This window comes from Cygnus atratus, chromosome 9 (genome assembly GCF_013377495.2).
Source record: "Cygnus atratus isolate AKBS03 ecotype Queensland, Australia chromosome 9, CAtr_DNAZoo_HiC_assembly, whole genome shotgun sequence".
In the NCBI taxonomy this organism is placed as follows: Eukaryota; Metazoa; Chordata; class Aves; order Anseriformes; family Anatidae; genus Cygnus; species Cygnus atratus.
In genome coordinates, this window is record NC_066370.1 from 17,073,017 (window position 1) to 17,090,152 (window position 17,136).

The following is a 17,136-nucleotide window of genomic DNA, read 5'->3' on the forward strand; positions in this document are numbered from 1 at the left end:
GAACTCCGCCTGGCCCCGCGTGTTGTTCCGTACATCATTTCCACCCTCACACTCTGCCTACCTCAGCCACCCGATGAGTCTCCAAGGCATGTCTTTGGATGACACAGGAACATTTATTACATGGTTGCAGGTTTAATGAACCCGTAGTGGTACATTCTAAAAGCCTCCCAAGCCTTACACTAGTGACAGCAGCGTTACGTCATGTTCCAATTGAGTGTCCATTGCATCGTCATACTCGAGGGGTAACTGTGGCACCAGCACAACGCGGCTGCCACCTCCAGCTGAAGCAAGGGCAAAACAAATCACAGTATTATCCCAGACCAGTCTGAAGCTGGGACTATAAGAAAACCTTTGTGATTGATCATAGTAAAACACACTACGGTTGCAGTAAAAAAATAACAAGGCAACATTCAGAAACGTTCTTTGGCTGATAAGGACACTACAACTACCCTGCGCCCTCTCATTATATTCTTTTGAAGCATCTTCAAGAAGCAATTTTGTCCTCATCCAATCCCTTTTTAAAAGGAACTTTTTGTCCTGACATCTTTACTCTCCACATCCTCCTGTTGTAAACCGAATTTTCTGCACTTACCCTTTCCTGTTTCTACCTTTCTCCTTGTCTCATTCATACAATTCGCCGTTTAAAATAATTGAGCTTTCTCCTTTTTTGTTCCCAGCAATGTTCTAAGACTGCTTGACCTCCTCTGGGTTCCATCTAGGGACAGTATACAGACCACAGCCCCAGCCCCTCTGGATCTGACCGTATATGATCTTCCCTAGGCGTTCAAACTGGCACGACTTCGGGGCCTGACTTTGGAATTAATTATACCAATCTAATTGCACACTAATGCCACTGGGCAATTTTAGAAAACTCCTACCTCCGTTTTGATTGACATCCCAAACAAGCACAGCGTTCCCACTCAGACGAGATCAGACAAGCAGGAACACATTCTAAGAGTTTCTAAACTTAGGATAATGAATCAGGATCTGTTGCACTTGCTTGCGTCTGAACAAAATGGATGCAACTAAATTCCCAAGGCCCATACAGCAAACACAAAAATTATTTGAAGTAAATCTCTCTGAAGTCACCCGTCTGTTGGTCTTGGGCATGTCCTTTGCTACATAAGAAGGATGTGTTATCTTCGTGCTATTTTGGGTAAGATCCCTTTAAGGAAATTCCCCGTCCCGGTCCTACAGTCTCATTCTGCAGCTTGCAGGGTGAAATCTCCGAGGTATCACGCTGCACATTCTAATGCAGGACCCAATTTCTGAAAATTCCCATCATCAACAACCCCTCGTAGAACACTTCAAAAGAGGTATTTCAGTCTCATCGTAAATACTGATGTTTCTTCTTTCCATGTCAGTGACAGGGCCCCGGGCCAGGTTTCAGCTTGCTCCTATGGTTCAGGACGAAAGCCAGTAAAATTTACTGCTACCCAAATGAGAAGCAATACTTCCGTGCTATCTGTGAGACAAGTGCCAAATGAAGCAGTTAAGAGATTACAGCAGAAAGAATGTTTCTTCTGGCAGTTTATCTCCTTATATCTAAAGTAACATTGCTAGGACTAAGGTTTAATGAAACAGTTGGGCTAATCCCTGCTGTCCACATGTCACCATTTGCCTGCTCCATTGCAGACACTTGTTTAATATCTTGAGCTATTTCAGCTCACTGAAGCAGCAAAAAAGTATTCACCATTTTAGGAGAGCACGACTGGTAAGCAGCAGTTTGGTGCAATGAATCCTGAGCACAGTTTCCTCTGGTAGCTAAGCTAGTGTGATAGTTAGCACCTACTAAAAAGAGCAGCCCCGCTTCGCCTCCCTTCCAGGTGTGCCTTGCTGTCTCCTCCTTTGTACAGCATTCCTGCTTTTGGAAGGTGAACTTTCTGCAAGTTAGCTTTCTGAACTGGGTCACTGCTGGACCAGGCAAGAGCCAGTGCTGGCATCGACAAAGTTGAAGGAACTCCCAGCCTGGAAGAAGAAGGAGGACAAGATCAGGATGGCTCCTTTTGCCCAGACTGCCAGTAGCTCAGCCTTAGCTGCAAAACGAAGTCACACTTTGACCCCAGTGGCACTTAACAGTTGGTACATTAGCCCTTTTTTTTTTTTTTTTTTTTTTTTTTACTCAAGGCAAATACCGAAGTTCATGGGGGTAGAGTCAGTTCTGCAGGGCCCAAGACAACTGCGTCAACACAGCTGCAAATGACAACTGACTGAAGTTCTAACCAGTCTTAGGCAGGCACATTCCACGCTCTCTGTACCCTTAACGTATTCAGCGTTCATCTTCATGTTGCACCCAGATTTACTTTTAGGGAAGAAGCAGGGCATTACCTCTGTGGCCCAGCACCCCTACTCCCTCTTGTCTCCCTCCAGTTTGTTTTTGTCCTTAACTTCCTAGTCAGAAAAGAGCACCCCCCTCCACTTAGCTAGGTGCTCTTTGGAGAGAGACCTAATACTTGTCCCTTTGCATTGAGTAACACTGAGTAAAACAGCGGCCAGCACCTGCCACAGAGTAAGCTTGGTCGCAGGCCTGTAAGCAGGGTAAGATCCGTGCTACTTAATTCTTGCTCAGGACAAGACTTAAGAAGTACAACAAATAATGCTTTATGTGCTGCTACCTTCAAGCTACAGTCTAAGCTCTGTTAATGGTATGGTTTTGCCTGTGATAGCGGTAGACAGAAATGCTTGTTGCTGTGACTTTGCAGCCACATTATTTACAGTAACACACATAGGTAAAAAATGTGGAAAAATCTTGGCCTAAGAAGGATCTTCTGTATTCTATCTGACCTCCCTCTTTCTACTTGGCCTGAATACTTGTACTATAAACTACTCCCTGTCCTACTCACTCAACACAAACATACATAGCAAGCCACCCCCATGCTGGAAGGCACAAAAATTACCCACCATGTTTTTAAAGAAACTTACACTCTGAAGGAAAAAAAAAAAAAAAATCAGGCCAAAGTGCATTGCCAAAAAAAAAAAAGCCTGCAAAAGTTTCCCCCAAGGCTTAAAAAGGTGAGAAGTGATTTACGTGCCCAAAACAAACCACTTAAGCCAATAAAATTTACAAAACCCAAAATAGTTTTATTTACTTTTCAGATTTTTGCCTCGACGAGACATTCTGCAAACATGCTAAGGCTACAAAATGTCCAAGTTGACAAAGACATGCAACGCTGACCATTCAATAAGTCACGGCTATTATAGGAGCGACCATGCCCACCTGGGCCACAGGTCCCATAAAACAGGGATGGTGTACAGTGATCATGGCAACGTACTACACAGGACCTAGTAACCTGAGGTAGGTCTCTTCACAGTAAGAAAACAACATCCTACACCAGTGTTACATCCTGATCAGCAGGAACCTGTTTAAAGCTCCAAAGACGTGGGGTGGGGGACTGTTTCCTTAACAAGTGTGCAATAAAGAAACAGGAAATACTGATGTTGTTTTACCTTAGTGTAAGTTAGCAGAACAAAGAGTTAGTGTTACCCATGCCAACGAAAGCCAACCTAAACCTCTGAGGAGTGTTAGCAACTTCAAGATAAAGGAGTCAGTCAGCTGGAGCAACTTTGAAAAGGCTTTCCTGCTAGCATACAGGGTACGATTTGAACCTTGCAATTAATCTGTTATAGATCATTCCATGAACAGTTCGGTTTTGGTTGTGTTAGATCAGCGAAGCAGGAAGAGCTTGGCTTTGCTTGCATTAAAATAAACTCTGCTGATACAGTAAGAAATACTATATCAGGACACTGAGAAAATATGAGGCCTTAACGTGACCCAAAAGTGGTTGTCCACTCGGGAGATCACTAAAAACCCTGCTTTGGGAAAGCATTATGGGAAGCAGCAGCCGCTGCCATGGTGAACATTAGCGATGCTCCAAATAGCTTTGATAAATTACAATGCAATAGAGTTACACCACAGTGCTCTCCTCCCCTGTGCTAGACAACAATAATGTGACAATAAAGGACACTATTGCAAAGCTTCACTTTCACTCAGACACGCAGAAAATCTGGCACTAGGAAAAGACCAACTGTAAGAGACAAAACGGTGTCTGATACAGTCTGATAAAGCCAGACCTCTGGTACCATAAACTGTACAAAAATGATAGAAAAGAATATGCACTGTTATTAATACAGTGCTTATTTTAATATAAAATAAACAGCTTACATTTCCACTGTAAATATAGGCTATATACAGAATTATGTATAGATATAGCTACATGTATAAAGCTTCATTATAGGCCTCTGATACATTTATAACTATGGCTCCCTGAGCCATTTGTAGAGTGCATTTAATAACAAAAAATTAGTAATATGATTATGGAATAAATACAATAATAAAAACATGAAGAATTCTTCTGACATGGTTTTAAAAACTCTCTGGCTTGACACATTGTGCTAAAAATTAAAAGATGAAAAGGCAATAATCTGCTTGGAGGAGGACGAGGAGGAGGAGGAGGAAGAGCTGGTCTGCCACAGGCAGGGAGTGCAGCTCTCCAAAATTAAAGTGACTTTGCCCTGAATTTTAGCCCTTGACAGCGACCTTGTTCTCCGCAGCAGCAAACATAGCATAGAAGCGTGAGTTCTCATTAGCCAGAAGGGCAGACGGCGTATCAAATTCCACTACCTAAAAAACAAACAAGGCAGGTAAAGTATGTTAGCAAAATACAGCAGCAAATGGATTCCCACCCCCTCGGACTTGTAACTTGGTAGCAAAGAAGCCAAAATATGACAGTCTTTAGATGAGACAACAGATGGTGAAAGCATGTGCGTTTATGCACACATACTGTAACCTTGGATGCTTCAAGCTAAATTAGACAAATGGTGGGACTACCCAGCAGGAAGCAACCTCTGGTGGCTCTGGCAAACAGACTGAGGCAGATGCTATGTTTTTTTCCTTTCTCTACCTCCAAGAGCCTTGCCAAATGTTCCTACATTTGATTTAACTGTTTATGGCTCCCACATGGAAGCCTGAGAAGTGGGTAAAGTATCTCTCAATGCCTGTTTGATACCACAACGCTTTACAAACACAATGGAAAAGTGCCACTGAGCTCCCTTAGAGATGCTTACGTTATTACACATACCAGAATTAAACCTACAAAGGATATTTAAAAAGCCTTTAAAAGAGACTGTTGCCCTGCGGTACTTTCTTGGAGTGTAAAAGGAATTTTCTCCTCTTTGATCTTGTCATGGTGAGGCAATAATTGGTGCTGTTGGAAAGTTATTACTAAGGATATGAATGAATACACAGGATTTTTCTACCCTGCAATACCAGCTGTCCCTTCAGTTTAGCCTATACATATACAAAACAGACTGCAACAGGAACTGAAGCCACAGAAGTCTGCTTACCTGTCCTTGTGTTAGCACCATGATCCGATCAGAACCCAGTACAGTATGCAGACGATGAGCAATTGTTAACATAGTGCAATCTGCAAATGCCTCTCTGATAGTCTCCTGAATCAGTAAGTCTGTCTCTGTGTCCATAGCAGCTGTTGCTTCATCCAGTATCAAAATCTGAAAGTAGTGCATAATCCTGGCTGTTAATTCACAGTAACTCTTTCCCTCCCTGATCATCAATATATGCAGAGTAGATGAGAATTACCATGACCAGAAACTGCCACAACTGGCAATCTTTACAGAGCTGTGGTCACAAAGGTAGTTTTGACAAGCACCCTTTCAGTTTGCCTTATGTAATCACCTTCATTGAAGTTATCCTACAGATCACACTTGCATTTTATGGTCACATCCTAGAGCCACAAGACTTTTGCATTCTGACCAGGCCACAAGTTTCCACTACTTTCAGTTTTACATTCAGCAGCTAAATCTCAAATGCAATTTTTTAAGAGGTAAACTAATTGACCTGTCTGTCTTTTGTAGTGATAGTTCCTTCTAGAGTCAGTCAGGACCAACTTGGCTTACTAGCTTTCTTAGGCTAGGAAGAACTACCCTCCTCTCTGACTCAATCAAAAAGTTCTTTCTCTCTCACGTTATTATTTGGTTTCCATTCTCAATTAAAAAAAAAAAAAAAACTTTTTTAACTTTGCATGGTCCCAAATTTCACTTGTAGACTAGATTTTAGTAGAACGCCATGTAGAAGGAAAATGCTTGGCTGAACTTTACCTAAAGGTGAAAGGAGGAAGGAATCTGATGCTCACCAGTAACAGGACAGACTCTCTGGATAAATGACTAGGCCAGCCTGGCACACTATTTTAACACCAACAACCAATACTTTCTGACGACAAGACTTCACAGCAGCTACAGACGCCTTTCCTAGTTGTTCTAACACTGTCTCTGAGTTCCAGTAACTGTTGGTATGAGTACTCTGACAGACAAAATGAATCCAACAAAAGCAGCCCCTTTCCTCAAAGCTGGTGATATCAAACTGGTAGCAATTTTTCTCATCGATACGCTCACCTTGCAACGACGCAGTAGAGCTCTAGCTATGCACAGTAACTGTCTCTCTCCAACTGAAAAGTTTTCTCCATTTTCCATTACTTCTGAGTCAAGTTTCATAGGCAGCTGGGCAACCTGTGTGGGAAAGAAGAGGCAGAAAACTTTGATAGCTGCACAGACTTTTTGTATCTCCATAGCATGAGACAAACAGTTGCTCCTCCTGCTAATCTGATTTTGCCCATGTTCCAAAATATCCATCACACTTTGTTATCTCACACACGCTGTTGAAAGAAGTAGTAACAAGCAACTACTGCTAGAACAACAATACAACATCAGACCTGCTTGGTTCAGTTAAAATGCTTTTGACTTGGTGGTGGCAGCTGAAAACACCACGACTAACCTAGAAGAAATATACCCTCTCGATAGGCAACCTTGGAATGACTTAAGTACAAAATAGTTGATTTCTAGAAAAAAGCATGCCAGGTACAAAATCATATCAGCATTAATACAGATCTGGCCACTCTTGTTGTTGAGAAAGACTAAGAGTGGACCTCCAGGAATCACGATGTCTCTGCAGGAATTACAGCCCAGGTATTACAGTCACAGCTACACGTGTAGCCTTGTGCCACCTGACCAACAACAAGAGTTTGAAATGTCACAGCAGTAAGATTTGCTGCAGAAGGCCTCACAAAGGGCAGATTTTACATTCAGTATGCATGTGCGACATTTACACTCACAAATGTAAATGCAGAATGCACGACTACCTAAGGCACACAGAAAAAAATATCGCTTCTGAAATACTGTAAAACCAGAAGAGTCCCTGTGATGAAGCAACACTCTCTATGCTAATATGCCAAGAAGTACACATTTGAAATATGGCATGTTCTCCAAAAATTGTCTCATTATTAGAAACAAAACAGCAAATTATGGAGAAAAACATGGAGACAGAACTTTACTGAAGATCTCCTAATTAGCCAGTAGAAGAATATGCAGCTTTGAAAGACAAAATACAAACAAGTATCTCATAGATATGATAATACTTACACACTCCTTCATGTGAGTCCTTTCCAAAGCATCCCAGATTTGCTCCTCACTGTACTGATTGAAAGGATCCAAGTTTGATCTGGAGGAGGCAGCAGAAAGCATAACCAGATTTTTTTTTCAGCAATAAATATCAAAACAACAGTGTGCTAATTCATCCAGATGGACAATTCCCATCTAGCACTCCACTGACAGAATTTCCTTGCCAAGGAAATCAGATGCTCCCACCACACTAAGAAGCCAAACAACAAAAGAATGAAGATAGAAGACAAAGATGCAAAATTCCAAGTAAATTTAAAAGGAGGATCACATCCAGTTCTGTACTGAACCAGCTAAAACCGTTTACCCGTGCTTTTTCTTTTTGTTTCAACAACAAAGTACAGAAACCAGAATGCCTTTGTTCCGTTCAAAAACTAACATTTCATATGAGTTCATTACGAGGTGGTAGCCTTCTCTGCCCTTCTTGCTTTTTTTTTTATGGTTCCAACTAACCTTACAGTGCCACTGAATAGCACAGGTTCCTGAGGAATTATTGACAGTTTGCTGCGAAGATCTGCCAAACCAATGTCATTTATTTTCACTCCATCAATTTTAATGCAGCCTCCAGACAGTTCAACCAAACGAAAGAGTGCCATTCCAAGGGAAGACTTCCCTAAAAATGAGACAGAAGAATATACTAGTGCTTCTAAAGAATCGTAAGAGCCATTTGAGATGAGACAGCATTTTAAAAGCTGTCCTTGTGTAAGATTAGTGTCTTAAATTACTATAAAGTGCCAGCAAACAATTTTGTAACTAACTGCTAGGGTTCAGCATTTAAACTTCTAAGCAATATTAATTGCACATTTAGAAGCTCTATTTTGGAGGTGGTGTAAACCCTTCTACAATCAGACGTTTTGATTCTTCGCATTACAAACTTCTGAGATAGATTAGAACCAAACCTGGCTGCAGCATCGGTAGAAAAAAATCTTTCAAGACAGTCAAATAAGCTGCAACGAGCATGCTGGTAAGTAGCTCAGGGTATTAAACGTTATAAGCATACTGACTCAGGCATAGTAGGATATGCCTCTATTTTGAAAGGAAACTTGGTTTTATTGTATATGGGGACCCTTCCTATGCATGTACGCAAACAGAATCCACCACTGACATGCAGCTGGACCATTCCTGTGCAATTAATTTATTCAAATACAGAGAAGGCAGAAAAGAACCAAACTGTCCTGCTCTGTTCCCATTCTGTAAATGCAGTATTTTAACTGTGCTTAGTGTTTTTCCTTACCTGAGCCTGTCCTTCCCACAATGCCAATCTTTTCCTTTGGTTTGATGGTAAAGGACACTTTTTTAAGTACTAGAGGGAGATTTTCTCGGTACCGCATCTCTGCGTTTTCAAAAACAACTTCACCTTCCTGTGGCCAGTCCAGAGGGGGAGTTTTATTCTTAATTCGAGCAGGAGCTTCCAAGGAAAGAGTCTTTAAAAGAAAAACAAAAGTTCTGTTTCCAGTAAACAAAGCACCAAAGAGGAAAATTATCAGATGCAACTTTTAGCAGTTCTCTGCAGACTCAGCCCGTATCAGTTTAAGGCAGTTAAGATGAACAAAGTGACTGGATACAGGCCCGGTGATTCAGAAGCATCTTCTCAATCTGTTATGGTACACTGCTATTCCCCTCCTGAACCATGGCTGACTTTCTCTTACACCAGCAACAAACAACAAGAAATCTTACAACAAGCAGCTGAATGTATTGTTGCCATACCTTGATATAGTGATCAATCCTCTCCACTGAGGTGAAGCGAGCTTCTGTTTCTGAAGCAAGTCTGACTGTAAACTGGAATAACCCTGTTAACTGTAGCGGTAAGAAGAAATTAAGAAAAAATTAGAGAGTTGACTGATTTTTTTTTAATTGAATTAAAAGACTAACCTAGCGGATACTTGATACTCTTGTCTTGTGCACCTTATGGTTAATTTTAAAATAATCTTAATTTCTGAATCACTTGGAAAGCCAGCGGCTGAAAAGGTTCTCTCATAAGCAACAGCTTGAAATCTTAGCCATCCAAGTTTTGTAATTTTACTTTATTGCCACCAGGAGGCAGAAAAGGCCAAGCAACAGATCTAATAACAAGCATTCTGAGCCAGGAAGCAAATCTAACCCACACAGTTAGGAACTGGATGCTGTGCACTGTGAAAACGTACTGCAAGCAATACGCCAGAATGCATTAAGACATCAGCTTGACATTTAAAAAGAAGCAGCTTTCCAAAACAGTATCCTAAAGCACTTAACTCCTCATTGTTTTTCATGCTAGCCAAAGGTCCTGACCCTGAATTGCCTTCCCCCACCGCTACCAAAGGATCATCTTTTCCCATTTTGGTGGATTAAGGAAAGTTTTCAATCTGTTTCATTTAAGGTACTTAGCACAAACAAGTAAAAGTGAAACCAAACCATGCAGACAATGCTCACCTGCACAGCATATGAGATAGCCAGCCCAGCATAGGCAGGAGGAATCTGGCCATGCATTAGAACAATCATAAGGCCAGTGGTTGTGATGAGAGCGATGCTGATAATGTCCAGCCGTACAGCTAGCCAGCGCATTGCACAGCTGAACAGGTAAAACGGTGCCTGATTATCATCTAGAAGCTCCTGATACCTGAAACAGATACAGAAAATGTTAGTAGACCTCAGTGAGCCTGAAGTTGTACAAATAGCAGAATTGCTTTCACCCCTGCAACAATATCAGAATTCAGGGTGGGAAGACTAGTCTGTCATTCCCAAAAAGCATCACACTAGGCCACAGAGAAGAGGTTTACAAACTTCCCAAAATAATGTCAGATATCTACTTCGCTCAAACTCTCAGAAGTTGCATTATCAAGTTTATGTGAACAACAGTGAATTATGTAGGGGTGAATTGGAATTCCAAGAGATAGTACACTTTCACCCCACCTTCACCAATGCAAGATGTGCCAGAGGATGCTTGATGGCTACAAACTATTCCACGTGTAACAGCAGCAGTGCTTCAGTATATGAACAGAATGTGCTATTTTATAGTCAGTGTAAAAGCAAATTTACAGTAAGCTTTAATAGGATTGATGACATTAATTTACAATCCTGAGCCTGTGAACTTGAGGAATTTAATGGGAGACACTTGACAGATTCACAAAACTTAGTTACTAGGTTTTCTGATCGTGCAACTCAGTTTCACGCCAATCACTGCTGCACTGTGGGGATTGCCTTCCTGACCTATTTCACTTAAGCCACTGTGGCAGTGCCTTCCCAGAACCTCTGTAACAATTTTCACTGTGCTCCCACACTGTTGGTCTCATGACCTTGCACCAGGGAAACCCTGATATTGTTATTGCGGGTTCTCATGGGAAGCAAATACCACTCATGGGAGAGATGTCTCACTTTCCCTCACTACCAATTGTTTTGCAGATTTTAGTTTACAGTAGAGAAAACCAAACATAGTCCACAATAAGGTACGATAATAGTTGATAAAATGCTATCCAATTATACAGGTGCACAGAGACTACCAGCTCATCAATATGCAAACAGAGGCTTGGTTACCACACTAATGCTAACAGCATCGCCAGCAGAACCAACAAACAGAAAGCAGGAAGAGGACCTGATGAAAAGTATACAGTACTAAAGAAAAAGTATGTCCAAAAAATTGTCCTCATCATTAGCATTGATACCTGCCACACTGCGGAGAACCCCGTAGGAGGGCACTCATCTGGGACTCCATCACTGTTCTTCCCAGTTGGCTACTAGGCAGTTTTTCCCTTTCCATTCTCCTCCTTATTCTCCTCATTTTTTCCCCTCCAAAAAATAACTTTCCCTGTTAGACCCGATGTATGCAATCAGATAAAGACCCTGCTAACAAATCTTACAGGCTGCAAAGCTGTTGCACCCTACTTTGTGCTCCACCACTCTCAGCTGGATATCTAGACTGACCTGTGCAGGAATTCTTGTCCTTTGTTGTAGGCATGGATTGTCGACAGACCCTGTATGCTAGATGTAATGTGAGACAGGAATGGAGACTGTGTGATGTTGTCCAGACGCTTGAGCTCTCGAATAAAGACTCTGGAGGGAGAGAAGCGCTTTTAAGTGACAAGTACACCCATCACATACAACCACAGTACTGATGCATATATACTTGAAGACCCCCATGTCCCTACTAACAGGTCAAAGCATCTCCACTTTTAGTCAAAGCAGCTGATGCACTTACCTAGACACAACATGCAGAACTGTGAACAGGACAATGAGGGGCCCCACTGCCACCAGGAACCAGGGGAAAACTCCAGAAATCACCCCCACACAGAAGAACACAAGGATGACATTCTGGATGAACATTTCTGCTTGAAATGGCAAACGAACGTCAACTGGAAAAGATGGAGGGAAAAAGAGAAAGATCTTGAGTACAGAAACCTAAAACAGCCTATATAAAGCAATTCAGTCCTGCAGTACATCGTCGTTGACAAAGACAGTGATTTCTCATGACTTCTCACATGTAAAAGGGTACATCATCATTAGGGGTGCTTTTCTGTTCTGAAATGCTAGTAATTTTTCCAATCATTCCCATTTACAGAAATAGCACTGCTGCAGCTCTGACCTAATTACCACCTTTGCTGCACATCAACTCACCCTGATACTCCAGGTTCCCCCGCATTAACTGCTAAGAGTCCGTGTGCAGTCTGCAGGTTCAAAAGCAGCTGCACCTTTTCATCTTTGCAAGCGAACAGACGGACTTGAGGTATCAGCTGTCTCCTGCAAGTATAACCCTGGTATATCCCCATTCCTGCTGTGGCTATTACAAAGTACACACTTGGCAACAGATACAGGATACTCTAACCCCAACACAAAGAGACTGGAGAGCATTAGGTAGTTAACTGGGAGGACTGACTGTGGGATCTACAACGTATGCAGTAAGAGATACCTTCATCCATGTCTTTGGAAAACCTGTTGAGAATCCGCCCAGTGGGTGTAGTGTCAAAGAACTTCATGGGGCTACGCAGAATCCGTCGGAACAGCTCATCGTGGAGCCTTGAGGATGCTCTGAGAGTTCCCTGACAAAGCAACAAACATTAAAGCGTTATGACAGGATTTGCGCCTGTCACTGCCCCCTCCCTGTGCATGAAAAAATGCTGCCAGTTTTCCCTCTCCAACTGTAAGTATAGCTTCTTTCTTGTACTCCATGCTTCCAACCAGTGGAAGGAAGCTATTAATTGAGGCAAAAGTTTAAGGGAAAGCATAGTACAACCCCAAGAGACGGCTTGGTGGAAACCTCATAACCCATGATCTGACTTCCTCTGGTTCAAAAGTGTCAATAGGGAGGTGACCAAAAGAACCACAGAGACAACAATATGCAGAAGTAGGAGGGGAGAGAGGGGGATGAGAAGTGTCAGGTAGCATTGGAACATACCTTTACAAAGACAACACCACGAACAGCTTTCAGGATCAACATGACTGCCATAGACAGTGCATAGATGCCAGCATAGTAATGCATGTGAGGGTTATCTTTCATACTGTTACTTATGACAGTGTCATTTCCCAAAGTCACGGTGGTGTTCTGCAGGAAATACAAGGTTTCAGTGAATCGTTAAGGATTAAAAACGTACTTATTACATGTGGTTGAATTGAACTGATCCTCGCCACCCACTATTTTTGGTACTTCTTTAAAGAAAAGACTTCAATAATCTTTGAATACTTAAGAAAGCTTTCGCCAGCAGTGATATGTGCTATTTCTGTGGCATCAAAAACTCCCTAAAAGGTTACTTCATTTGATTCCTAATCTCCCATTTCACACCTGTTGTTTCTTATGCTCTTCTGAACAGTGACACATACTTGCATGCCACCAGTTCTATTACACAGGAATATTCAACTTGGGTGTTATAGATTGTCTTCTTATCAAACATCTTGTTTTTCTGCCGGTACACAGTCATTTCTTTATTGGCACGCTGTCGTATGTTCTCCTATTCTGTGGTTTTGATTGTTTTGTGGTTGTGGTGGTGGTGGTGGTTGTTGTTGGTTTTTTAATCTTTATATTTAAGGACTTCATTGCTTATTTTAAAATCGTTGGCCATCTGCACTTTATTACCTCTTCCGAGGTGAGGGTGGCTTTTTGTGTTTGATTTTTGTTGTTGTTTGTTCTCAAAAAAAATTAAGTTCTACCTGAATCTTTAAATGCAGCAAGACTCACAATCAAAGCCCCTAGAGTAGGAAAAATCCCAAACAACTCTCAGTCATTACATACTTCAAAGCAACTCCCAGAAGTCGTTTGACTTAAAGCCATAAACTATAACAAGATTATCCTGCTGGACTAAGGTCACATTCAAACAAAAGCCAGCACTAAAATCAGCAATTCCTCCTGCAGCTTGTTGGCCTCTTTCACATTTTCACTTCCTTTTCTTAGGCAAACCAAGACAAGGAACAAGAGGGCAGTATAAAACCACATGAGCTATTATATCTTTCTCATTAGTGGAGTTCTCGTTCTTGGAGATGAACTCTCTAGTGTGATCACCTCTTGGGGAGCCTTACAATTTGCTTAAATTAGGAAGCACCATTTGGTCTCATAGGACTGCTCAGGATTAGTCTATGAGAACAATTCCCCTGCCCTTTAAATACAAGAGAGTAGAAACGCTATTCATCTTACTCCACTGCCTTGTTTGATCCAGAAACTCAGCCACCAGTTGCTAAAAGCTGTACTGCCCACATTCAGCACAAACAGAGCCATTATCACGAGGAATGCAAAGGGGCCTCCAGCTGCCTGAATGTAGATGCCATACACAGACCAGGGGACAGAGCCTTTGCCTTTCTCTTCCAACTGAACCAGCTGGCCTGTGAAACAAAAGAGGAGGGGGAGAGAGTGAAGAAAGCAAAGTTGCTCCACAAAAACTTCTGTCAGTTTGCAAATATGCACAAAACTGAAGTAATTCTTACACTGAACGGAATACTATCAGAAACAGCCATTACTTAACATGTAGAACTCAATGGTTCAAACCGTTTTTCAAGAAATCACAATTCCTCTGCAGAATCATTCATGTCATGCTATGTCTGAAAAAGCTTGATCAGCATAGACTCAAATACTATGACCCTTATCAATGCTTTTTAAACCTTGCCAAATTTCAAAGTTAACATTAAATGGAGAGAACCCCAAAAGAGAGGTTTGTCTTCTTCAGATTCTTCACATATAAATGCCATGTCCTGCCTAGGACTCTGCAAGTGCTAAGCTACACACGCTGCCCTCCCGATAGGGGGTAGAGGTGGTGTCGGAGACAGGGTACTACAAGCTCCTTTGCACCATTGGCACCTGACCTATGACAGACTGATTAAACTTATAAACATTATGCTGGCACCCACATTATGTGAATTAAATGCTCTTTGCCTACTGCCTATGTCCTATCAACCATACAGAGTGACCAGGACTTGAGACAAGTTTCAAAACCTGAGAGGCACATTCATTACAGCTGGGAAGCAAATATTTTGAGCTTATCCATGTATGAAACAATTACAGCCAGAAATCTGATTACATAGTTACCCTCTTCCTTCTTCACAACTTTCTCCTTCTTCACAGACCCTGCTTTGGTACTTTTATCCTGGGGTCTTTTCAGTGAACTGTTTGTGTTCTTCTTTATATTAATCTGTAAGAAAATGGTGACACTAAACACACTGGAGTAATTTTCTTTTTCATTTTCACAGCTGAACCCAAACGTTTTTTCATAAGCCTCCTATGCACAAAGGCTTTCAATAGCTTAGCATTGATTTCACGGAAGATATTAATTTTGCTGTTATTACAGATGAGTACCAACTCTGGGAGATTACATTTTCCTGCTCTATTGAGCTCTACAAATCTGTACTTGTGGTGTGCAAGGTTAATTTTCAGAATCATTTGAAACTATGTGCATACATGGTAAAAGAATTATACCCCTACTACAGAGACAGAGACACAGAGAGAGAGAGAGAGAGAGAAATACAATCCACGGTCTCTTGTAAAAATAACTCACTATTTTATTAAGAGGCTTTTTTTTTCCCCCTCAAACACCCTAATCTCTCTCTCAAGAAAGCTCTCAAGAAATGTCTCTACGGACGAAGGTAACTCAGACTTTCAGAAATCAGACGGCCAAACACTAAACTGCACACACAATTACTATTCTAAACTTGTCTCTCTTTTCACAAAATGGAAATGACTGTTCAGAGAGCCCAGATTAACTGAAACCCTCTACATAACTTCATGGACACCTTACACAAAATGACACATCTCACATGCAACTTTACTATCCCTTTCTTCTTATCCTATAGAGAATGCAAATCAACACTCCTTCCATGAGCTAGTGTTTATAGAGTGAAGGTCAGCCAAGTATGCAGGCTGGAGAATCTCATGCTAACTGTCATCACATTAACCTTAACGTGGCAGAACTATAATCTTCATGTCTCAGAAAGGATATGCAGAGTAACGTATGACATTCCTTTGCTTCTTTCACTAACATCTCCCAGGAGAAAATTCCACCAAGCACCTTCTATCTGCGTATTTATCATAATGCTACCTTTTCAGATTTTTTTTTTAATGCTTTCAACTTATGAGTAAGGAGCCTTTCACCACTTAAAAATAGACCACTGATATATTTTTGTTTCTTACTCCACAGAATAACTTCATGAAACAAACAGGACAAAGCTGGGAAAAATTAAATAACTGAAAACTTAAAGGCATTGTCCTACTAAATGGTTCTCGCTATTTTCTAGGTTTACATTCTTCACCAACTGCTGTACTAGCAGACAAACCCAAGTTTGCATGCACAGCCATTGTTTCACAACAGAAACAGTATCAATCAATAACATTTTTTTTCTCCTAACCCCCCCCCCCCCGAAGTATTTTCAGTTACATTTCCAATATACTGTTGCATTTAACTTTTGACAAGTTGCACCACTGTTATTGCGCCTCAGTTACACCTTAGGTGAAAAAGCATCAAACCAGTAATAGTTTTTTCAAAGGTTGCTCCAGGTCTGTGCTAATTTGGAAGTAAATTAAGAAGTGAGGTGTACAACAAAAGAGACAAGAAGCTTCCTGCTCTGAGCAGCACCAAAGTAAACAATACATTTCTTACATGTTCAACTCATGAGATCACTGGCAGAGTCACCTCTACTACGCATTCCCCAAGTAAGAACTGTGACTGCAAATACAAAGCGCTAATGAAGCACAGATTATTTTACCGGAAGCACACTGGTCAGATCAACATGTGAAGCCATTTTCCGGTCTTCCAATTATGCCATTTGGTTTATCTCATTAGAAAAGTCAGAGTGCTTTAAAATGGAAAAACGAGTACCTCAATATGTGGTGTCTCTCCCAGCTGTAGGTTATTAAAAATGGTTGCATAGTCCCCATTTAAATTCATTAATTCCTCATGACTTCCTCGCTCAGTAATGCAGCCTTCTTTCATGAAGACCACTTCATCACAGTCAACAAGATACTGGGAAGGACAGCACAAAGAACAAACCTTCATCATTATGTCTGATCCACCACATGCCCATATGATCCTTTTCACTATTTTATAAACATTTGCGCACAGCAGGAGGGAAACAAAACACATTGATTCCCAGCTAATAGAACTCTGACTTTTAAAGGTCCTGTATGTACCAGATCACCATGATTATTCTCACTCTACATATAAAGTTCTCATGTTCTATCAAAACCAAGCCATTACAGAATATGCAATCCAGGATACTTAAACT

At 41.3% G+C, this 17,136-nt stretch overlaps 1 protein-coding gene across 10 annotated transcripts in view; it reads right to left on the reverse strand.

Annotated features, from left to right (window-relative positions):
* Nucleotides 1-96: 96 nt before the first annotated feature.
* The window catches only part of ABCC5 (ATP binding cassette subfamily C member 5), a 47,671-nt gene continuing 30,631 nt past the window's right edge, over nucleotides 97-17,136 (reverse strand). For 6 of the 10 annotated variants that reach the window (XR_004778302.1, XR_004778301.2, XR_004778300.2 and 3 more), the window contains 17 exons: nucleotides 16,731-16,874; nucleotides 14,948-15,050; nucleotides 14,063-14,247; nucleotides 12,833-12,979; nucleotides 12,347-12,476; nucleotides 11,639-11,792; nucleotides 11,365-11,493; nucleotides 9,877-10,063; nucleotides 9,175-9,264; nucleotides 8,702-8,891; nucleotides 7,921-8,080; nucleotides 7,432-7,510; nucleotides 6,409-6,522; nucleotides 5,344-5,508; nucleotides 4,538-4,621; nucleotides 1,793-1,968; nucleotides 97-1,397 (listed from right to left, as the gene is read on the reverse strand). Coding sequence is in view for 4 of the 10 variants with exons in the window: in XM_035544878.2 (XP_035400771.1) it covers nucleotides 1,909-1,968; nucleotides 4,538-4,621; nucleotides 5,344-5,508; nucleotides 6,409-6,522; nucleotides 7,432-7,510; nucleotides 7,921-8,080; nucleotides 8,702-8,891; nucleotides 9,175-9,264; nucleotides 9,877-10,063; nucleotides 11,365-11,493; nucleotides 11,639-11,792; nucleotides 12,347-12,476; nucleotides 12,833-12,979; nucleotides 14,063-14,247; nucleotides 14,948-15,050; nucleotides 16,731-16,874 (2,121 nt within the window). In the remaining 6 variants the exon portion in view is untranslated. Of the gene's footprint in view, nucleotides 1,969-3,060; nucleotides 4,622-5,343; nucleotides 5,509-6,408; nucleotides 6,523-7,431; nucleotides 7,511-7,920; nucleotides 8,081-8,701; nucleotides 8,892-9,174; nucleotides 9,265-9,876; nucleotides 10,064-11,364; nucleotides 11,494-11,638; nucleotides 11,793-12,346; nucleotides 12,477-12,832; nucleotides 12,980-14,062; nucleotides 14,248-14,947; nucleotides 15,051-16,730; nucleotides 16,875-17,136 lie in introns of those variants that run through there. The other 4 variants (XM_035544878.2, XM_035544877.2, XM_035544879.2 and 1 more) reach the window with 2 other exon arrangements.